General features: G+C 42.9%; 1 protein-coding gene across 4 annotated transcripts in view; it reads left to right on the plus strand.

Annotated features, from left to right (window-relative positions):
- Nudt5 (nudix hydrolase 5) overlaps positions 1 to 21,348 on the plus strand; it is a 23,545-nt gene extending 2,197 nt beyond the window's left edge. The window contains exons 2-11 of one of the 4 annotated variants that reach the window (XM_021155465.2): positions 1,277 to 1,359; positions 7,852 to 7,954; positions 8,999 to 9,066; positions 13,746 to 13,795; positions 15,019 to 15,126; positions 16,731 to 16,826; positions 17,418 to 17,519; positions 19,123 to 19,131; positions 19,240 to 19,293; positions 20,708 to 21,348. In XM_021155465.2, the coding sequence (XP_021011124.1) occupies positions 7,895 to 7,954; positions 8,999 to 9,066; positions 13,746 to 13,795; positions 15,019 to 15,126; positions 16,731 to 16,826; positions 17,418 to 17,519; positions 19,123 to 19,131; positions 19,240 to 19,293; positions 20,708 to 20,817 (657 nt within the window). In that variant the 5' untranslated portion in view covers positions 1,277 to 1,359; positions 7,852 to 7,894 and the 3' untranslated portion in view covers positions 20,818 to 21,348. The remainder of the gene's footprint in view (positions 1 to 1,276; positions 1,360 to 7,851; positions 7,955 to 8,998; positions 9,067 to 13,745; positions 13,796 to 15,018; positions 15,127 to 16,730; positions 16,827 to 17,417; positions 17,520 to 19,122; positions 19,132 to 19,239; positions 19,294 to 20,707) is intronic. The other 3 variants (XM_021155464.2, XM_021155463.2, XM_029472078.1) reach the window with 3 other exon arrangements.
- The last annotated feature ends 1,729 nt before the right edge of the window (positions 21,349 to 23,077 follow it).

The raw sequence follows: 23,077 nt of genomic DNA on the forward strand, positions 1-23,077 counted from the left end.
GTTGTGTGTAGCTGGCGAGTGTCAGCCGACCCTGCGCCCTAGCTACCCCTGTGCTTTTCTGGCCGGAAGAGCTCAGCCAACTTTCAATAAATTGACACCACAAACAAAGGATCTTCAAGTGTTTGGAACAGTAGAGCTCGTTTCTTAGCTATGTTTTAATGACCATGTTTGTCTTCATGTAGCCTTGCTGGGTTTTTTGTATTTTTCAGTTTTCATCCGTGACAGTCTTTAAATACAATGGTGGAAAAAAATCATATTATCAAATATTTAAAAACTTTAATTTACTATTAGTGTGTGCCAGTGCAGGTGGGTATGTACCACAAGTATATGGATATCAAAGGACAACTTTTTTTTTTAAAGATTTATTTATTTATTTTATGTATGTGAGCACACTGTAGCTGTACAGATGGTTTTGAGCCTTCATGTGGTTGTTGGGAATTGAATTTTTAAGACCTCTGTCCTGCTCACTCTGGTCAACTCTGCTCGCTCCAGCCCAAAGATTTATTTATTATTATATGTGAGTACACTGTAGCTGGCTTCAGATGCACCAGAAGAGGGCGTCAGATCTCATTACGGGTGGTTGCAGGGATTTGAACTCAGGACCTTTGGAAGAGCAGTCAGTGCTCTTACCCTCTGAGCCATCTCGCCAGCCCAAAGGACAACTTTTCAATTTTCCCATGTAGGACCCTGGGATTTCACTGGAGGACTCAAGCTTGCTCTCAGGCATGTTGACCTGCTGAGCTATCCCACCAGCCCCTTGGGACTTTTTTTTTAATGTCAGTACTCAAATGGTTACGGCCAGGGTGACCTACTGAATAATTCCAAAATGGAAAACAAAAACAACAACAACAACAAAACCACATTTTCTTTCTTGAACTCATAGCATGACTTTTAGATTAATATTTCCAATGTTACAAGCTCAGTAAGTGCAAACACAAACCCTGACTCAGATCTTTCTTCTAATGTTCTAGTCTTCTTTCAAATCTTATTGGCATCACCCTGTATTCACCCTAAACGCAGTTTTAGAACAAATACTGAACTCTAGCTGTTGCACACAGCTAGAAAGCCCTGCTGCACACTCTCATTATCTCTCGCCTAAAACTATTACAAGAAGTTCCTTACAGACTCATTACTTTGTGGCTGTAACCAATTAACCTTCCCAAGGGTCATTACAGTCAGTTCCCTCTTGCTCACCTAGAATTAAGTGGTGTAATAATAAACTGCTGTAAATGATTTTTTATAAGTCACTGAGTAGTATAATCTCAATAAATGTCAGTTCCCTCCTTTAGCACTAACTACTGGCCCCTGTCAAGAGAAAGAACACATCGCGAACTTGAGTGGCTTTCTGCTCTTAACAATGTGAGTACAAGGATTCTTCTTTAGTCTGACAGTAGTTTTCAACGAAGGAAAGGGCACTGAAATCCATTTGATGTGGGTCCCAAAATTTTACCATGTATAGTATAAAAGAGTGCATGTTTTCTGGTTTTTTTAAAGTTATAATATTTTTATATTATATAAATATTATAATATAAATACTTTTATAGCCAGAATTATTTAATATTTTATACTACTATTTTATTCTTTGTTCTGTATTAAATAAGATACCTTTCCTTTCTTTTGTTTTGGAGTTAATTCTTTGACAGGTTTATATTTGTGCACACTGGCTACGTGCTGCTTACTCTTTCTTCTAACCCTCCCTTATCTCCTTCCCAGCCTTATCAACAACCCCTCCTCCCTATCAGGTCCTTTCCCAGATTCATGACTTTCAGTTTTGTTATGTGACCATTTGGTTTAGTCAGAGGCATCTATGTGACCATTGGACTGGGATTATCAATTGGAGCTTGGTGGTGGCATGGGGGTCACTTAACTGATGATAGTAATCCCCTTTTTCCATGTGTGTGTGTCAGGGTCTCCTTACTTGTCTGGCTCTTGAGCAATCATTGAATAATCAGTAGTTTGGGGAGTTCTTGACTGCAGTGGCTGTTCTTAAGATGGCATTTTGCAGCTCCTCTTCTGTCTACCAGCCTTTCCCATCTTTTCTCACAACCTCCCACAGTGTTTGCACAGCTTTGACAGGGATGATATAGATGTCCTGTTTGAGGTAGAGGACTCTGCCACAACTCTCAACACTGAATGCAGTCACAAAACTAACTTCATCTCAACTCACTGGAAAGAGACTCTTGGTTAATCCGAGATTGGTAATTGTTTATGGATATAAATATGTGCATTTAGACCCATGTTCTCCTTCACTATGCTCCGGTTTCTGTACCAATATGGATTCCCTGTGGAGAGTAGGTCCCAAATGCAATAAACGAATGGTTGGTTGCCCACATGACAATTGTACCACTGTTGGTGTCAGATCCAGGGCTCACAGCTGGGTAAGGCTGGTGGTGACTTGTCTTCTCCCGGCAGCCTGCAGAGCACATTCTGGCATTATAAAAGACAGCAAAGAGCTATCCAGCTCAGGTCCAGCTTCATTTCTCTATGCCATGCAGCTAAGATGTGTGGTAACTTCAGCAAGGTCTTACCAAGTGAGCAACCAAGAGCAGCTGCAAGAACCTGTATTTTTCTGTGGCCTCCTAAGGCTCCCTGACTAACAGACAACTCATAGAAGGTTGTCCTGCTCCTGATATGCAGATTTTGCTTGATAACACCTTTCAAGGAGAAGGTTTTGGTTTTGTTGTTGTTTTGGGTTTGTTTTGTTTGTTTCTGTTTTGCCTTGCCTATCCAACTTTTTTCTTTTAAAGAAAAACTATAGTTGGAAGATTCTAAGTTTCTATGTGGCTTTTGGGGGGGTTGGAGGGAGGCGCTGACCTTCCCCTCTTAGAAAATATTAGTCCATGCATATGAGAGTGCAAACACACATACACTGCCTGTGAGCGGCAGTCAGAGTATACACTCAGATGGCAGCTCTGCCTTCTACCTCATTTGCGGTAGGGTATCTCTTGTTTGCATATTAGAGAGTAGCTGTCCTACAAGATTCTTGGGCATGCTCACAATATTAGCCTTAGGAGTGCAGCCATTGCAGAGATGAGCCGCAATAGCCTGCCTTTACGTGGGCCCAAAGGATCTGAACTCAAGTCACCAGACTTGCTTGGCAAGCACTTTTCCACAACTAGCGATGGGGGTTTTATGGCCCAGGCTGGCCACAAGCTCACGTTAGCTGAGGATGATTTTGAACTTCAGTCTTCTCCACTCTACTTCCTAAGTGCAGGGTTGGCAGACATGCATGGCCACACCCAGTTTATGTAGTGCTGGGACTTGGACACATAGTTTTGTAGGTGCTGATGAGGCACTCTACCAACTGAGCCATACATCTAGCCCCTTCAGATGATGTCTGTCTGTCTTCTCTCCCTTCCTTCTTTCCTTCCCTCCTTCCTTTCTTTTTGTTTTTCAAGACAGCTCCATCTGTCTAGACCTCTCTGTATAGACCAGAGTGGCCTCAAACTCACAAGAGATCTGCCTGCCTCTCCCTCCAGAGTACTGGATTAAAAGCGTGTGCCACCACGTTTTTCTTTTGTAAGACAAGATCTCACTGTCTAGACCTGGCTGGCACTGAGCTCCCGAATCCTCCGGTTTCTGCCTCCTGAATGCTGGAATTAAAGGCATGTATTATCAGGTGTGGTATCACTGACCTTTAGTCCCAGCACTTGGGAGGTAGAAGCAGGCAGGTGTATTAGTTCAAGGCCAGGCAGGGCTACAAAGAGAGACACTATGTAAAAAAAGAGAACAAAGACATGTTACCATACCCAGTGATATCTTACTTTTAAAAAACAAATCATACTAAATTATTTCTTCAAACTCTTTATTTATTTTTTGTTGTTATTGTTGTTGTTGTTGTTGTAGTACCTTTTTAGGACTAGTTTAGTTGGAAAGCGCTTGCCATTCAAGACAGCCGAGTTTGATCCCCAGCACCCAAGTAAAAAGCCAAGGATGCTGGTCCAACTTGTAACTCAGTTGGGGGTAGAGGCAGGAGGCTCTCCAGCATATGATGAGCAGTCAGCCTAAGCTAATAGTTAAGCCCAGGTGCCAGTGACAGACCTTGTGTCTGCGAGCAGGTTCTGAGAACAAACACTCAAGGTTGACTTCTGGCATCCCCACACATTGTACACATGCATGAATGTGTGCCATAGCCACACACAGGCTTGTATACATTCCACACAAAGACTTACATGGCCCTACTCAGTTTCTTTCAAAGAGCCTTGGTCTCTCTGTCGATTATAGAGCTGTCCCTACTGCCTTTCCGTCAGTCAGGGCTTTGCTGGTGGTTTAAACTTCTATGTCTTTTTTTCCTTTTTCTTTCTTTGAATTGTAGTCACACCATATTATCCCTGCTGGTCTCAAAGTGTCAGCCTCCCAAATCGCTAGGACTGTAGGCATGCACTGTCCATCATACTTGGCAAAGTTCTACTTCTGAAACACCATGAGCATTGAGCAAGACCGATGGCATTACTCAGACTTGATCAAGAGTGAGTGCCGTGAGCATGTTATCTCTGTTGAGCTTTGTCTCACTTTCCATCTGTAACAAGTTACAGGAGCGCAAGGAATGGTAGTGACGAGCCAGACTTTATTGAGTTTCTACTTTCACTTTTGCATCTTAACTCCCACTTACCTCCTTTATAATTATTGTTAATTTCTGAGGTTTGTAATTGCAATATTGCTCCTTTCCCTGTCCTTCCCTCAAGCCCTGCGGTACACCCTTCCTTGCTCGTTTTCAAACCCGTGTCTTCTTTCTCCATTAGTTGTTACTGCATGTTATATTCCGCAGTATAGCCTGCTTCATCTGTGTAGTACTGACTTGTGTGGATGTTTTCAGGGTTAACCATCTTGGTGTTGAGCAACCAGTTGTGTGTCTTCCCTAGGGAAGACTGTTTCTCTTGCTCTCCGATTTCCCTCGTGGCCTGATGTTCTTTGTGCTAAGTTGAGGCCTGTGAGATTGTGCCTCCCACTGCCCTTCTACCCAGCTGTTGTTACTCAGTGTAAAAGACACAGGTTTATTTAGTACTGGCCACTTAGTTTGTTCCTTTACATAGAGCCTTGTACTCGCTGCCTTAAGCCCAAACCGCCTGGAGTAGTAACAGGACTGTGTGCTGTGCCAATCAGGGCTATGTAGTTAGCATGCAGGGACCCAGCCAAACGTGGATTCCAAATGTTCTTGGGGAATGTGTTTGCAGATGTCAATGACATCAGTTGGGTGTACGGTTTTTCTTTTAAGCAGAGTTGGGAGAAAGGCTGAGCTTTAGAGAGCTTGGCAGCCACATGTCCCTCTGTGCTTACACTGCTCGCCGTCACTGCTCGGTTCTGCGACTGTCTCCGTGGAGTGCGCCCCTGCTCTCTGGGCCTCAGTAGTATTAAACCACCTTTTGAAGTTTCTTCCGTGCTGTTTCTTAAAGGGGTGTGGTCGATCCTCTTTAAACATCCTGGTATTCGTTGGGTGTGGTGGCTCACACCTGTATTCCCGACACTCAGGACGAGACAAGCCCCAGGTTCTACCAATTAAAAAAAAGAAAACTAGAGCATTTTTAGGGGCTAGGCACTTACTGCAAGCATTTCAGGCCATTGGAGACAGTTGAATATGTGCGTTCAGTAGAGCAGCATGGTTGCCTAAAAGTTATTTTTCTTTAGAATTAGAATTCAAAATTCCCTTGCATCAGCAAGTTCCCTTCTGCTATGCGATTAGTCAGAAGGAGCGGCTCTCGAGGTGATAAAAGGCTCTCGAGCCAGACTTAGTGACACAGGCCTCTCTAACCTCAGCCCTTGAAAGATCTCGCCTGAACTCACGAGGTCTTGCTCAAGAAGCAAAGAACAATTCTACACTCTTTTATGTGAGTATAGAGTGTGCCGGGTGGGGCTCACTGGGTTTCCCACTTTGACCGTTGTCTGCGTTCTACATTGATTACCCGTGGTGGTAGAAACCTTTCTCTCAGCCAGTAACACTTTAAAGCTTACCTAAGTAAAAGGCCATCTGAGCCACTTCTGAGAGGAGTAACTAGCTTGCCTGCTGTCCTGTCCATGTCAGCGTGCTGAGTGACTGACTGAGTCATCTGTGTTGCTTGCTTTCTTTTTGCTTCCAGAGTCTATGTTCAGATGTCACATAGGACTTTCCTCTCAGCTGGACATCTTCCTCACTGTTTATCTTTCATAATCCTCCTTAAAACTGGGGCTCACTCGACAAACTTCTCATGTTGGTCCTCGCTTTTCCTCCCTACCTCCCCACTAGAGGAGAGGGCCCAGAAGGCAGAGCCTTTTTCTCATCTGCCTGTTGTGTGTTGGGGCCCACCACAGTGAAGGCTAGCCTGAGCATCAGATACTACACATTTTTAAGGCACAAAGGAGTATGAATGCATGTCGTTTTGTTGTTGGTTGTGTTTTAGGGAAGGGAAATGCTACATTTATCTTTGTAGACTGTTGGCAAGAAAATTGGTGCCACACAGCTGGTGTTGTGGGTTCTGTAAGCTCAGTCTCCCCCCGTTACACGTGGGAAGTATTAGGGGGGGTGGGAAATGTGTCTCTGTTGAACTTAACTGCTTTCGTTTTTTCATTATTCCCTAAGCAATACTGTGTAATGTCTGTATAGCATATACATTATATTAAGTATTGTGTGTTCCTGGAGATTATTTGAAATTTACAAGAGGATATAAATAGGTTAGGTTAAGTGCAAATGTTATACCCTTTAACTTAAGTGACCACATGAATTTTGGTTTTTGTTTTTGTTTTTTTTGTTTGTTTGTTTTTGTTTTTGAGACAGGGTTTCTCGGTGTAGCCCTGGCTGTCCGGGAACTCACTCTGTAGACCAGGCTGGCCTCGAACTCAGAAATCCGCCTGCCTCTGCCTCCCAAGTGCTGGGATTAAAGGCGTGCGCCACCATTGCCTGGAATTTTGGTATTTAAGAGGAGGGGTGTCCTGGAATCAAGCCCATGCCCTAAGCCCTGGAGTGAGGAGGTGAAATAGTTTTGAGGACTTAGGAAGGTTGCGAGGATAGTCTTCTGAGAAACGTAGATAGCAAGGGATGGAGAGTGGGGATGGAAGAGAACGCCTTAGAGGGACTCAGGAAGTCCTGAGCGATTCTGCTGGGCTCAGGGAAGCGCTAGGGACTGAGCTCAAGGCTTTAGGTCAGCCAGGCAAGTGCCCGGGAGTTTGAGACACATCCCAGCCCAGTCCAACAGCTAAACAGCAGTTCTAGAGAGAATAGAGGAAATTCTGAGAACAGTTTATCAATAAAAATCCCTTTAAAACACATGCACATGTACACTGAAGTGTCAGGTTGAAGGGGTTTGCTTGAGTGTCAGTACAGTACAGCCTAGGTCGTGGCTAACTGTAAACTTCCAAGCAGTGAAAAGAGGTCACCTGGAGAATGAAACAGGAGTTGGGATCCCTTTAGGCTTCTCAGCGGCAAGACAGGTGAGAAATGACTCTGAATGACTAAGCAGTCAAAGGAACAGTGTAAAACCAAGATTTTTAGAAAAGGCAAGGTCCAGAAATGGAGTAAGAAACCAAGAGAGAGTGTACCATGGGAGACAAAAGCCGGCTCTGAGTAGACTGTCACTGGCTAGCTACAGCTGAGACTTTGATTCTTGCTCACATTTCAGGGTAAATGGGATACATGCTTACTAATGTGCAGATATAATTTCTCTGACTTTGAAAGTGAGTAGATGTTACTGGGACTGGACCCTGGTTAATGCAGACTGAATGTAAGCAGAATGGCTCTGAATTCTTGCCTGGGTGCCTTATCAGGCAGTTCTCCCAGAGAGGCCCTCACGCTTTGCTAGTAGATAATCTTTTTTAACTAGTTAGTCCTTTGACTACCCACGGTTGGGGAAGCCTCAACAAACCTCACTGACTTCCTTACAGCTTGAACTTTCCACCTGAGGACTGTGGAGGCCGACAAGTCGAAATGGAGACCCAAGAATCCACAAAGTCTTCTCCCGCCAAGCATCTTGTTATCTCAGAGGAGGTGGGTGGAGCTTGTTTTCCTGCCCTTTCCCTTCCCCACAGAAAGCCGGGCGGTTCCTCATCCTGCAGGGTTTTCATTCCTGGAGATACTTTGCACGTTTTTCTTTCCCGTTTTAGACTCAGCCACACTGTGCTCTTGTCTTAGTACAGTGATTTATCAGCTTAATTGCGTGTATTAATGACATTTCCAGTAAGTAGATTTTGGCTCCTGATAGAGAAATTCTTTCTAAAAGTTGCCCTGGGTAGAAAAAAAAATGTGGTTTTGCGGTTTCATATTTAGTAATTACATCTTAGCTGTCTGTCACCTTGGCCTAAGTGTTTAAAATAATAAAAACTTAAATTGTTTGTTGTAGTTCAAATTCCATTGAGTTCTAGAACTGATGTCTGCCTCCTACTATGTTACTGAGTGAACCTTCTAGGGTATTTTTCTCTCAGGAACCAGTTGTTGTAATGAATAAATTTTAAATATTTCATCTTGGGACTCTGGTCCTTAACACTCCTGAAAATCTTTTTGATTGAGAATGTTTCCATGTTGTCTGTGAACAGATCAGATAATGATTAGGTTGGGGGTGGGGGGCGGGGGGCACTAGTAAGAAAAGGCTCATATTCACATCCAACGACACAGCAGTATGACCAGCCTCGCACCTGTCCTGGGGTCAGAAACTTAGCCAGCTCTCCCACCCTGTACACGGCCTGCCAGCCTCTCTCTCCATAGCCTGGGAGTTTCTTAGGTTTGTCAGATGACAGTGCCCGCTGTCGCTCAGCCTTGCCTGCACCACTCCCATCCCTAGACTTTAACGCTTTCCCCCTCTTGCTTCTACCTGAAAAACTCAAAAACAAAAACCAGAAAAATGAGGCCCACCCATAGGAAAACAACTTTGAATATTTATTCCAAGCTAGAAACTTGCCCACAAGTTCCTGTGAGGGAAGCAAATTGGGAGAAGGAAACAGTAGAGAAAATTTGAAAGAATACACTATTTGATTTTTAAAAACACCAACTTGATTTGACAGTTTCCAAGCTTATAACTGTCTTCTTTTGTTTTAGTTGATCTCAGAAGGAAAATGGGTCAAACTTGAAAAAACAACTTATATGGATCCTATTGGTAAAACCAGGTAAATGTTTTTCTTCCGTTTCTGTCTTTGGTTTTTCTAGGTCTCTGTTGAGTGTGAGAGCACCAGTGTTTCTTCAGGAAGCTCTCTTTCAAACAGCTACTCAGGGCAGCTCTTACTAAAATGTTTGGATCATTGATGTTCTATGAATAAAACAATTAGAGTTGTTACTATAACTAGTCTGCAGTCCTAGCTCCATTCTCCATGCATAGTGGCTTAACAAGCTATACAATATTGCTCCTTGTATTGCTCCCTTCTAGAAAAATCAAAATTTTTAATGTCTAAGTTAGAAGAACTAAAAAGAAAGCAAAACCATTGCTGGCTTCGAAGTAAAACATTACTTTGTAATGTAAGTTGGAAAAATGTTCCCTAGGCTATAATAATATATGTTAAGATAAAGTAACTTTTTACCTAACAGTTCCAACTCTAGGAATTTGCTAAGAAAATCACTTAATAGGGCTGGAGAGATGGCGTAGCAGTTAAGAGCACCGACTGCTCTTCGGAAGGTTTTGAGTTCAAATCCCAGCAACCACATGGTGGCTCACAACAATCCATAATGAATCTGACGCCCTCTTCTGGTGTGTCTAAAGATGGCTACAGTGTGCTTACATAAAATAAATAAATCTTTAAAAAAAAAAGAAAGAAAGAAAGAAAGAGAGAAAATCACCTAGTGTTTAGAATTCAGTTTATGCATTAAATGCTCAACAAAAATTGAGACAGAAAGCAAACTATGGGAATGCAGTAATTGTGCAGGTGCCCACTAAGCCCAGAACAGCGTGTCAGGTCCCCTGGAGCTGGAATAAAGCAGCTGTGAGCCACCAAAGTCGAGCCCTCTTCAAGAACAGCAAGTGTTACCCACCCCAGATTGATCTCTCTAGCCCTGGTATATATGTGCTAAGCTCCGGAAAGTGGGTAAAGAAAGGCTGATGGGGCAGGACATGATGGCCCACGTGTTTAATCTAAGTGTTGACTAAGGAGATAGAGACAGGCAGAGCTAGCCTGGTCTATAGGAAGTTTCATGCAAGCCAGGGCTACTTAATAAGACCCTGATAAAGGAAGGGTAGGAGGGAGGGAGAGAGAGAGAGCACACCTGCCTATAATTAACTTTTCCTTCTGTTTTCCATTGTTAAAAAGAAAAAGAAAAAAAAACAAACCACATCGCTGACTATTATATTTAGAAGAAGCTGTGAACACAGCTCAGTGGTATGGCACTTGTCTAGTATGTACAAACCCTGGGCATGATCCCAACACCACACAAACCTCATTTGCTACACAATCATGGCAGATCATGCACGTTTGTGTGAGCAAATGCACTTATCACGGTGACAATCCATGGACTGGTTGATGATTGTTTCTACCGAACTAGCACGAGCCTTAGTAAAGCCCGTTACTGGAGAGAGATGAGAGACATTACAGAAAACAGAAGCAGACAGAGCTAAACGTGAAGTAAGTGGAGGATGGGTGCGAGCCCAGGGCAACCACAGCTGCTGGGAGTACAGTGTATGCAGTGTGTTTATACTGTGATTGATTGATAGACAGATAGACAGACAGATAGGAACTAGAGCTCAGCATAGTGAAATGATTTGGCTCTGTTATTCCTGACAACGGAGTTTATAGCACAAAATCCAGCCCTTAACACTAAGAAGTCTTATGCAGTGGTTCTCAACCTGAGTCACCACTCCTTTGGGGGTCAGCCAGTCACAGGGGTTGCCTAAGACCATCATAAACCACTGATATTTACATTAGATTCATAACAGTAGCAAAAATATAGTTATGAAGCAGCAGCGAAAACAGTTTTATGGTTGGCAGTCACCACAAAATAGGGAACTGTGTTAAAGGATCACGGCATTAGGAAGGTTGAGAACCACTGTTCTAAAAAAATATTTGTCAGTTCACACCCAGTTGTCTTTAACCTGACCAGCCTTCGGGTATTTATTGATCAGAAAAATATCTGTCTAAGTTATTGTCCCATTTAGGACTACTATTGCTGCAGTGAAATAACAGGACCAAAAGCAAGTTGGAGAAGAAAGGGTGTATTTGCTTATGCTTCCATATCTCTGTTCACCATCCAAGAAAGTCAGCAGGAACTGAAGCAGAGGCTGTGGAGGCTGCTGCTTGCTGGTTTTTCCCCATGACTTGCTCAGCCTGCTTTCCTTATAGAACCAAGGACGACCTGTCTAGGGGTGGCCTCTCCCACAATGGGCTGGGCCTTCTCCCATCAATCACTAAGAAAATGCCTACTGGCTTGCCTACACTCAATCTCACGGAGACATTTTCTCAGTTGAGGTTCCCTCTATGGTGATGCTAGCTTGTGTCAAGTAGGCAAAAAAGTGCCCAACACACTCATTGGGGGACATCCCCCCATCCCCAGAATTCCTATTTCTAGGTTTCATTCCAGAGAGTGTAGTATTTAATTTGGGAATGAACTTTTAAGTACCTGTCCTCCTGGGCAGAGCATATTTGCATCCCTTCTCCCGTATATAACCCTTCCGTCTGGTCATTAATGAAGATCACGCACAGCATTCATAGCTCTTAGTATAATGTCAAGCTCTGAAGCATAGCTGTAGACCATGTTCTACTAACTTGTAAAAATCCATTATCCGTTACCCCCAAAGAAAAGCATATGTATAAAGAATAAAAGAACCAAAGGATGGTGTGCCTCATCGTTGGAAGAAGCATATAGGATGAATTCTAGAAGTGATCAGTACTAGTGTTAAGTGCTTCCCCTTGCCTTTAAGATGGGTCGAGTTTCCCTTGGCCACCTCCTACCTCGTGCACCAGTGGCTAGAGGTAAAAAGCCACCAGGTGTCTTAGCTAGAAAGCAAACAGTGGGGTAACTGAGACGGAAACCCAGTTCTAGAGGGGAAGAGGCTTCTCCAGACCGCTTCCCCTCAATACACAAGGAAGGAAACTGGCATGGCGCTTGGGTTAGCTGGAGAGACAGAGACTAAGAGTCTTCTCCACATAAGTGTAGCTGTGTTGCTCCTAGGAGAGTGGTTGAGCTGTCTGGGGCATTGTTGCACATCTTAAATGTGTGTGTATTCTCCTTTCATAATGTATGGCTCATTACTGCCTCACCTTACCCGTGTAATGATGCTCCTCTCTGTTTTCCTTATTCCTAGCATGTTTGGGATGGGACCTTCAGTGCTTTTCCCAGCACTGTCTTCAGTCTTTAGGACTAACCTTAAGAGGCAGCAGAGAGAGCCATGGCAAAAGGTGTTTTGTCTATTGTGATCTGTATTACTTATTGGAAACTGCTTGTTGGTTGGCTTCTTGCTACTAACAGGAGTGTTGGGCTGCTGTGACTTGTCACAGCAATTCAGTAAAAGTCTGGTGGGTTTTGTTTTGTATTTTCTTTTTTTTTTTTTTTTTTAAAGATTTATTTNTTTATTATATGTAAGTACACTGTAGCTGTCTTCAGACACTCCAGAAGAGGGCGCCAGATCTCATTACAGGTGGTTGTGAGCCACCATGTGGTTGCTGGGATTTGAACTCTGGACCTTCGGAAGAGCAGTCGGGTGCTCTTACCCACTGAGCCATCTCACCAGCCCTTGTTTTGTATTTTCATTTTTCACACATTTGTCCTGTAAAACTTGGGTCTAGTTCTGAAAGGTATAGTCAGACAGGGTTTTTGTTGATTCTTGTTTTAAGCCAGATTAAATATCTGGAACTTTTTGTAGAAATGTGGTATTATCAAAACCCAAGAACATCAAGAAAAAAAAGTATAAGCAAGAGGGTCCCTTGGAGTAGGATGACTTATAACTTAGTGTACTTAGCCTAGCGCCATCCGGATCATAATTCTACTTTATGACACACTCTGACAATGGACACCCAGCCACCCCCATCATTATTGCAGCATTGCTTTTCCCCCAAGAGATGAGAACTGAAGGGGGAATTTCTGGTTATTCCCTCTCCCTTTCCAACAGAATGGGGTTTTTTTTCCCCTGTAACTTAATTTTCCATATAATTCTGCGTGATGTTCCTGTAAGAGCAGGCAGAATGGCAGAGATAGTAACAAACCCTGAAAACAGACAGCCAGGGACAAATCACTGACACAAAGTAAGCCATAAAAGGGAGTAAGAGTGTGCCGTCCAGAGCCTCCCACCTCGTCTAGGGACCTGTCTCTCCTCATACATAAGGCTGCACGCATGCAAAAAAAAAAAAAAAAAAAAAAAAAACCTGAATTCCTCAGATAAGTGGGAGGTTCTGCTGTCTTGAACTGTGTAGTTTAGTCACGTATTTTAAACCTGCATAATTTCAGTGGTTCACGATGTGCATGGCACCCTTTGTTCTTGGAAATGCATCTGGAATGTCCCTAGGGGCAGACTGCAGCACTGCGGGAAGGCCTAGAAAGCTCTACCAGCTTCTGCTTCTCACTGTAGCTTGATGATTTAGACCTGGGTGTCCTGAGGATGCTGGGACCCCAGGCAGTGCTCAGCTGCTTTCTGCTTAGATGGTAGCCGGGGCTGAGGTGGAGCTTGGTGACATTCTCTTCCTAGTCACACGTACTACAAGGAAGGACAGTTGGCTATTGAAGGACACATCTTCTCTGTGTTCTCTGAGCACTGTCATAGCATATTTGCATGCCTTGCATCTGTGACGTGCTGATGTCTACAGACAACCTAAGAACATTGTTCCCTTTGGCACTAATGATTTCTTTTTCTTTTTCTCTGCCTGCGTAGAACTTGGGAAACAGTGAAACTTACAACCAGGAAGGGAAAATCTGCTGATGGTATGACTATTCTAACTCTTTATGAAGGAAGTTAGTACATGAGAGGCTGAGATGACGTTTAACATAAGTAAAGAGCTCAAAGCAGATTGCCCTCAATTGGGGTCTTTTATGTATGACTCTCCTATTTTTACAATGTTCTGTTCCAAAGCTCTCTGTGTAAGTAAATTCTGGCTCCCATCTTTTAAGCTAGGAACAGTTTTTGAAGGAAAGATGTGTTAAGCTTTATAGCCAAACACATGCCAGTATAATCTGAAAGCATGCTCTGTGTCTGCTGTGTTCAGATCACTGGAGTCCTCTGTACTCTGAGGTGAGTGTCTTTGGGAAATGTCCTCCTCACCAGCAGCTTCAGTTAGAGGGAAAAGCATTGGGAAAGTGGGTCAGTTGGCTTCCCCATCCTCCCAAGCAGAAAGGCTTGGCTACAGGTGCATCAGAAACATCCTGGTAGCCTTACGCTGTCTGGGGAAGCTGAGCTGCTGATCCGCTTTTCTGTTTGTCCATCTTGATTTGACTTTTCACAGGAAGCAAGTAGTCGCTTCACTGTAGTGCTCTTACCTGTCAGAATTTTTGCGAGATAATCTCTCCTTTGTGGTGTCTGTCTCCAGAGCCAGTGGCTTTCTGGTTTTATTTTAAGGCCCAATTATTTGGAGGGGAAGAGCTTATATGCTAAAGCAGCAAAAGCCAATCTGTTGACATAGACACTGACTCTTAGCTGGCTTCTCTGTAAAGGCTATCCAGCAGTGTGCAGACCACTTTTTCCAACATGTGTGACCTCCCTGGCTGCCACATGGGAGGAGTGCGAGCTTCCCATCCTGGGCCCTGTGCGACATGCTTAGTTTCAACCTCTTTTTCGTTTTTAAGAACTTACATCTGGTCTGGTGGTGCATACCCGAAATCCTATATATTTGGTAGGCTGGGGCAGAAAAATCATGAGTTTGGGTTATTCTGGGCAGAAAAGACAGCATAGTAAGACTCTATGTAAAATAAAAAGATGAAAGCAATATTGTGACAATTAAAATGAACTTTTTATAATAAAAAAATCACACAGAATGTTACTTTTTATATTTTAAAATGAGACTAGTTTCAAGTTTGGCTGCCGACACAGTAGATTAAGTTAATTTGCTGAAGAGCAAATCCAGAGTGATTTGGATCCACTGCCTTCCAGTGTGGAATCTGTAACTGGCTTTCTGTGAACAGGATTCCATAGCTGTGTTTCCTTCTGACAGCTGTGTCGGTCATACCTGTGCTGCAAAGAACCCTGCACCATGAGTGCATCATCCTGGTGAAGCAGTTCCGGCCCCCGATGGGCAGCTACTGCCTGGAGTTTCCAGCAGGTGAGGCCTTCCACTCGGTCCTGAGCCTGAGAGTGAGCATTGCACTGCTTACGTGTTAGCATCTTATCATCTGTCCCACGAGCTGTAAATAAATGATACACATTCCTAAGGTTGGGAGATGGCTGCAGTTTGGGTCCCTCGAATCCTGTGTCAAAGCCAGGTAGGTATGGAGGCTTACCTGGAATGCCAGCCCTGGAAGGCAGACAAAGGGGATCTCTGGAACAAGCTGGCTAGGGAGACTGGCCATATCAGTGAGCTGTGGGTTAGACCGAAGGATCTTGGGAAAAAGAATAACTGAGAAAAATTCAACATTAGTGCTCCACACGCATACACACAAATATATAAGAAGAAAACACCAGTTTCTCTGATAAGGCTCCTTCAAGCCCCTGGCCACACACCCCTTTTCCACATAGCCTACTTATAGAGCCTCAGCAGAGCTCTCCTGAGTCTCCCAGTACTTGTGCTATTCATTCATCAACGGGTCTTGCTGTCTGTCACTAGCAGTCCTTCACTCACAGGAATTTCACAGTAGTAAGTACTTCAGACTCTGAATTGCAGGAGCTGTAACCAGAAGACACCTTCATGGGACAAGGAAACTCTTTCTTTTTTTTTTTTTTAAGATTTATTTATTGATTATATGTAAGTACACTGTAGCTGCCTTCAGACACTCCAGAAGAGGGAGTCAGATGGTTGTGAGCCACCATGTGGTTGCTGGGATTTGAACTCCGGACCTTCGGAAGAGCAGTCGGGTGCTCTTACCCACTGAGCCATCTCACCAGCCCGACAAGGAAACTCTTGATTTTATGTACAGGTATTTTTTAGTTTCACTATAATTAAAGAAGCCATCCAGAGTTTGATACATAGTATTATAGAAGTTTATTGTACTATACCCATATGAAGAGATTACTAAACCCCCTGTATCTGTTATAAATGGTGTGCGTATGAAGTCAGGTTCATGAAGCTGGGTACGATTCAGGTACAGTATTTACCCAGAATGCACAAAGCTCTGTGCCACATTCCCCAGGCTACAGTGGCAATATTACTTACCTCTTTCTCACTTGCCATTTTAGTAAGAAGTCAGTAACACTGAAAGGGATTTAATGACCTACGTTTTACTTGTTCTTTACGTGGCTGTGTTCAGGACACTAAGCCTGAGTTGTTACTTTCTTCATGTGTGGCCTATTGGTTCCTAATAGTGACCGTAATACTGACCTAGTCTGTAGCTCTCGGCACACTCTTTCCTGGCTCTTCATTGTTGGGCCTCAGTATTTTTCTATGATGAAGGAAAGCAAGATAGGGACACCATCACCATACAAAAACAGGAAACCAAGAGTCAGCTTCCTGTGCTCTAGTCACACTGTTGGCTCCAAGACCTGACCCTCTTGGCCACCACTGAATCCCCTTTCCTCACAGTGCTGTCCTCCGTGTACAGAATATGGTTGGGATAGATGTTCATGAGAAACATTAGATATAAGCACAAGGCATGAGGAAAACCTACTGTAACCTACTTGGTGTGCAAGGGTCACTTTGACTCTTGCAAGCCAGCTCCTTAGAGATTGTCAGAAAGATGTTCAAGGGACACTTTCTTCCCATCTGTCCTCCAGGGTTCATCGAAGACGGAGAAAGCCCAGAGGCGGCTGCTCTTCGGGAGCTGGAGGAAGAAACTGGCTACAAAGGTGAAGTTGCCGAATGCTCTCCAGGTTGGTATTCTTTCAGGTGTCAGCTTCTTGAACATTACTAAAGCAGGGGTTCTTTATAGTTGGGGTGCAGGCAGAGAGGAACCAGGGATCTAGGTTGGTCTCCAGCCAGGTGCAGTGGCACATTTGTAATGTTAGTCCTCCAGGACAGAGGCAGGAGGATTGAGAGTTGGAGGTCAGCATGGGCTATACAATAAGACAGTGTTTCAGTGCCCCTTCCTCCAAATTAATGGGAATTATTCTCCATCTGGGAGTGGACTGCCCCTCTGCATGGGAGCAAGTTGGAGGACCTGAAATTGGAAAATTATTGGAAAAGTTCCCTTGAGATCACACGCAGTCAACCTTCCTCACCCTGGCAATAGCATACACTAGTGTCCTCCTCAGGACTGTCTAAACCCTCAGACTTACCAGATGTGACTCCGGAACTGGGGAAGTTTGAGAGAGCGTTTTGAATCCACATGTTCTACAGTCCAGTAGTATCCCCTGAGAGATACCATGTTGAATGAGCCCTGAGCTCCACCCCTTCCAGGACAGTTGGTGAAACAACAGCAAGGCCCTTGTCTTGCTTCCTAAGACAGTTGTCACTTTTCACAGCTGTGTGCATGGATCCAGGCTTGTCAAACTGCACCACACATGTTGTGACAGTGACCATCAATGGAGACGATGCAGGAAATGTAAGGCCAAAACCCAAACCAGGTAAGGATGTGGCAGATGTATTTAAACTGGTTAAGTGGCACCGAGTATCTTTTTAACTTGCTAATACAGCATAGTCTTCATTGAAAGCAGCACAGCCTCTGTCCCTCTGTCCCTAGCTGCTTTGTGAGGACTCGCCTGCTTTTCAGTGTTGCGGAGGTATTTTGGCATTCTCTGCATTATTTCATTGACCTTTTATGTATTTTTTAAAATGTTAAACTACAAAAATTATAAAATGTATTGCTTTTTCATTTGGTTTTTTTTCTCTGTAGCTCTGGAACTCACTCTGTAGACCAAGCTGGCCTTGAATGTAGAGATCTGCCTGCCTATGTTAGTATTAAAGGCTCTAGACACTTCTGCTCAGCTGTGTGTTGTTTTATAAAATGTTAAATGCCCCCCCTTTAAACAAACTTGATCCCCACTTAATAATGTGAGATACAGACCCAAGAATGTGAGAAACTCCCAACAACTTTGAATTTTGTCTTCATGTGTAAGAACAGCAGATGTTAAAGGGTGCAGCCTTTATTGAGCCAGATTTTATATTTAGAGAATTTGTAAGGTTATCCTTTACACTAAAATATTTACTAGCAAAGTAGGGTCCAAAAACATTAATATGTTGTCAATTCCCTGTCCTTTCTTCACACCTTTGAAGGTGGATGGATGGATGGATTTTCAATACAGGAGCACATACATAATATTTAGGAAATCTTGGAATGACAAAAGTGTGAGCTTAAAACGCTATTAACCCTGCTGAGTCATGTTTGAGTGGTGATTTCTTATCCTTTCAGATCACCCCAGCATATGCTTCATTATCTCTTTGTAGCCAGTTTTAAAGGCTTAATTGTTAAACTGAAAATATTCATAAGACATGGTAGACATAGGGGCTTCCCAAAAAGTTAAATACAGAATTATCTAGGATGTAGTCTATGCAAAAGAAATATACTAAAAACACCTGAAAGCAAGAGACTGAGATTCTAATGCACTTAATAATAACCTCACTCACCGTAGCCAGAATTAGAGGCCAGCCAGGATTCTAGCAGCAGATGGATAATGAAATGTACAGTTTGGATACATAAGACCCTCAGTGGCGTGTGCTAAGTAAAGCAGCCATACTCTAAAGGGCAGATGTGTGGTTCTGCTGCGACAAAGCATCCAGAACCGACATCCACAGGGCAGAGTGGAGCGTGGGGGATGAAGGGTTACGTTGAGTGAATCCCACTTACAGCACTTAGGAAATACAAATATTCATAAGATATAGAAGGCATTTAGGAGTCCCTCAACTTGAGTTTTAGGATGACAAAATTATGAGGTTAAATCTCTCTTAATCCTGCTTAATTTTTATTTAAAAATCATTGAAGTGCTGTTTTGTACTGTGTGGTTTTCCACAGGTATAAATGTAGTAAATGTATATTATAGAATATAAATTTTTGCTATGAAATGTTGGATTTGGAGAATAAGTTGAAATTAACTTTGCTGTGATAGATTTAGAAATCTTAGGCTTCTGTTAGACTCTTCTAAAGTCTTTATGACTTGTAATAAAGTCTTCCAAAGACATGCCATAGCAGGGTGTCCTAAAATATAAATGTTCTTCCCTCCTTCTTTTCAGGGGATGGAGGTATGTTATTCAACTCCCAGTGGCTGGGCCGGTGATGGCTGCAGACGTGGGGCTGCTGGGGTTTGCTGCTGTTGTTAGCTCTGTTTTCACTGCATTCTGTTTGTTTAGAATTTATGGAAGTGATTTCTTTACCAAAGAATGATCTGCTGACAAGACTTGACGGTAAGCACTCTTATGGTTATTGCCCAGCCTTCTCTTGGTTTCCTGTCCCCTTTTCTACCCACTAGGGCAGTAAGTGTAATTCCTTTAGCTTCACCTCATTAATCTGAGACACCTAGAAACTGTTGAAAACTACTGTTGAACAATGCTAGTTTTCCTTTTCAAGTCTTGAAGCAGTTTCTCAACACATACTTGTCTGTGAGCAGCTGATGTAATGAGCCCTGGTAAATCAGTGGTCATTTGGTTAGGTCGGTTTGTCATCCCACAGAGATGTTGCAGAAATCCCGGTAGATATTGATAGACCTTCCCACCTGTGGAGAGGGAACAGAAGCCCTACTCCATGCTCCTCTGTGCCCTAGCTTTGTGGATCCCTGTTCATCCATTTGTGAAGAAGCATAGCCTTTGCATGATCGCAGCTTTTGATCAGTTCTATTTCAGGAAACTGAAAACTTATTTTTTCTGTTTGTAAGTAGTTACTTTGGAGATTGACATAAAATAACTTGAGGTATTTGTTATTTGAAACACTGAGAGCAGTTCATAGCTCCCCACCCCACCAGTGGCTATGGCTTCACTTAAGCAGAGAGCTCTATTTTGAAATATCTAGTTGTTTGAAAAGTTAACTACCTTTCAAAAAACTATGATTTCACATTCCTAGACAGCTTCGATTTCTCCAACTTTTCAAAAACTAGACCTGAGGTAAATTAATCTCAGTACTTAAAACCAAATTAAATGTCAATTATTCAGAAAAGCTGTGGCAACCAATGTTAGGCAGTATAGCCAATGAATGATCTGGTGGCCCTGACAGGGTTTGAGCTGTGCCACCATTATTCTTTATCAGCTATTAGCCTCTCATTTTCCTAAATCAAGAGTAAATCCCTCTCTCTGAGGATGCATGAGAAAAATTAAACAGATAATATAGACAAAATACCCTGTTTCCAGGTGCTTAAATAATGTATGTTTTATTTATAGAATATTCTTTTTAAAAATTCTTTCTCCATATCCACCTGACTTCCCTTCTGGTCTTCAAAGGGGATACTCAGAAAGAAAGAACCACTTTACCTAAATCCAGTATACTCAAAATATACTAATCAGTACTTCAATGTTAGTTCGTGACAGAGGCAACCAACACTCCTGCCATTCGTAGGTGGCCAGGACATGAACCCAGACTTAGAGAAACATTCAGTTTTGAACTTTTTCCCAGTTGGCTAGGACAGCAGGAGACACTGGGCCAGTGTGGCTGAGAACTGAGCCTGATTAGTCCTCTGCTATGTTGCTGCTTTTTATCCTTTACTCTAATTTTAAAGATAGTGTGTCCCCAGCATCTAGTCCTGGCAGCTGGCATACAGAGTGTAGTGATTGACTAGACTCTCCTCCCACTGTCTCTGCAGTCTCTAAACTGTCACCTTTGCTTCTTTAGCTTTGGGAGCAGAACAACATCTTACAGTGGATGCCAAGGTCTACGCCTACGGCCTGGCACTGAAACACGCGAACTCGAAGCCATTCGAAGTGCCCTTCCTCAAATTTTAAGGCCAAGGAGGACACTGGCCATGATTTGTAAATGAAACCTTGAGGCCTTCACTATTCAGTGTATTCAATTAAGTTTATGTAGGTCATAAATTAGCTTTTTTTGTAAAAGCAGCACAGACTGCATGTGGTATGGAACTATAATTACAGAGACATTTAAATTTGTTAAATACTCATGGAAATGAGTGTATAGTTAGGGATGTTTAAATTTATTAAACCTCACCTAGTCTAGAAGGTGAGGGTACTTCTCAGGAATAGACTCAAGCTCCAAATTAGGTCAGCTATTTCTACCCAGAATTCCTAAAATTATGTACTGAAGTATGCAAATAGCTATTTATTAGGCTCACATTTAAAAATTAGGTTGGATTTTTGTTGTTTTGTTTTAAGACAGGGTATCACTGTGTAGCCCTTGGCTAGCCTGGAACTTGTTTTGCAGACCAGGCTGGCTCTGAACTCCGAGCAATTTATCTGTCTCTGTCTCTCCAAAGTTCTGGGAATAAAGACGTGTAGCACCACTCATGGCAAGCAAAATAAGACTTGGGTTTTTGTTGTTGTTGTTGTTTTTCAAAAAAGAGTTTCTCTGTGTAACAGCCCTGGGGCTGTCTTGGAACTTACTCTGTAGACCAGGCTCAGCTTGTACTCCAAGATCTGCCTGCTTCTGCCTCCTGAGTGTTGGGATTAAAGGGCATACACCACCACACCCAGCTAAAATAAGAGTTTTAAAAGAGAGACCCCAGTAGGGACTTACCAGTTTCTAATTCTAATTAATGTACTATATGGGATTCATTTGGGTAGTAGATATAAAATCAATACTGCATAACATTTGTGGTCAAAGTGTAGCTACTTGTGGTACATGCTTTGGAGGCTGAGGCAGGAGGATCATAAATGTGTAGCCAGTTTGGGTTACATTATGACACTCTATGTCTCAGAAATAATTTTTTAAAAAGATTTATTTATTATTATAGCTAAGTACACTGTACCAGAAGAGGGCATCAGATCTCATTACAGGTAGTTGTGAGCCACCATGTAGTTTCTGGGATTTGAACTCCGGACCTTCGGAAGAACAGTCGTTACTCTTACCTGCTGAGCCATCTTTTCAGCCCTCAGAAATAATTTTTAAACTGTATTTAATATTCTCATAAGGCCACTTCATTCTTAAAAGTGTACCAAGAGATAATGCTTCAGTAGTGAACATAGTTAATTCTTAAAAAAAATTTTTTTTTTTTTTTTTGGTTTTTCGAGACCGGGTTTCTCTGAATAGACCTGGCTGTCCTGGAACTCACTTTGTAGACCAGGCTGGCCTCAAACTCAGAAATCCACCTGCCTCTGCCTCCCGAGTGCTGGGATTAAAGGCGTGCGTCACCATGCCCGGCTAATTCTTAATATATTAAGGCTAAGAGACTGAAAACTTGCGATCCTTCCTTCAAGTGTGCACACACTTCAGTTTCCTAACCTTACCTCCGAAAATATTGTTTTCCAAAACTAAACCCATAGGAAACTAAGATTAACGTGGATTCTACATATATATGGACGTCTGTGGCCATGAGTATAGGCAGGTATATTAGCCAATTATCTGAAACAATCAGACTACACAAGAAATGCAGAAATGGTTTCTAGTATATGCTAGGCCTAAAGTTCACCCAGGAGTTGTTCTAGTGTTCTGGCTCTGCTCTGATGAGCTCTGCTACTGTGATTACCTTTCTTTCATCAGCTCAAGGAAGGTCAGTTCAGCCACCAGCAGCAGCCGGCATGATGCTTGTTGGCCAGCTCAACACGTTTGCAACCCAGGTCCAGGGTAGACCCTGGGAACCTCCTTATAAAAGCGCTTTCCCCGGTACAGTAGGTATAGACGGTAAGTGTTATTGCCGACACACATTTTTATGCACAAAAATGTAAGGTCTTTATACAGATCTTTATACTGGACTTCTTAAGGATGGAAAGAATTCTGGAACTTTGTAGACCAAGTCTGCATTCCTAATGAGTGTGAAAATTAACACCCAGTATAGCACAGTAGCCTTCCCTGTGACTCGGACCCTTCCAATTTTTTCTTTTGTGTTTATAATCATGGGCCTGTCTCCCCAGATATACCAACTTTTGCCTGTAAGTTCTCCAGGACATCTATTTCACCGTGTTGTTTCCTTCCCTGTTTTGAAATGAAGACACAGGCTCCACACATTCTTCCTTTCCATGGAGCAGGTATAGGACCAGGTGCAATAAAAACAAATGGCCTTGAGTATCGGCCGAGATACATCTCTCCTCTGCG

The sequence above is a fragment of the Mus caroli genome, chromosome 2 (genome assembly GCF_900094665.2).
Source record: "Mus caroli chromosome 2, CAROLI_EIJ_v1.1, whole genome shotgun sequence".
NCBI classification, from domain to species: Eukaryota; Metazoa; Chordata; class Mammalia; order Rodentia; family Muridae; genus Mus; species Mus caroli.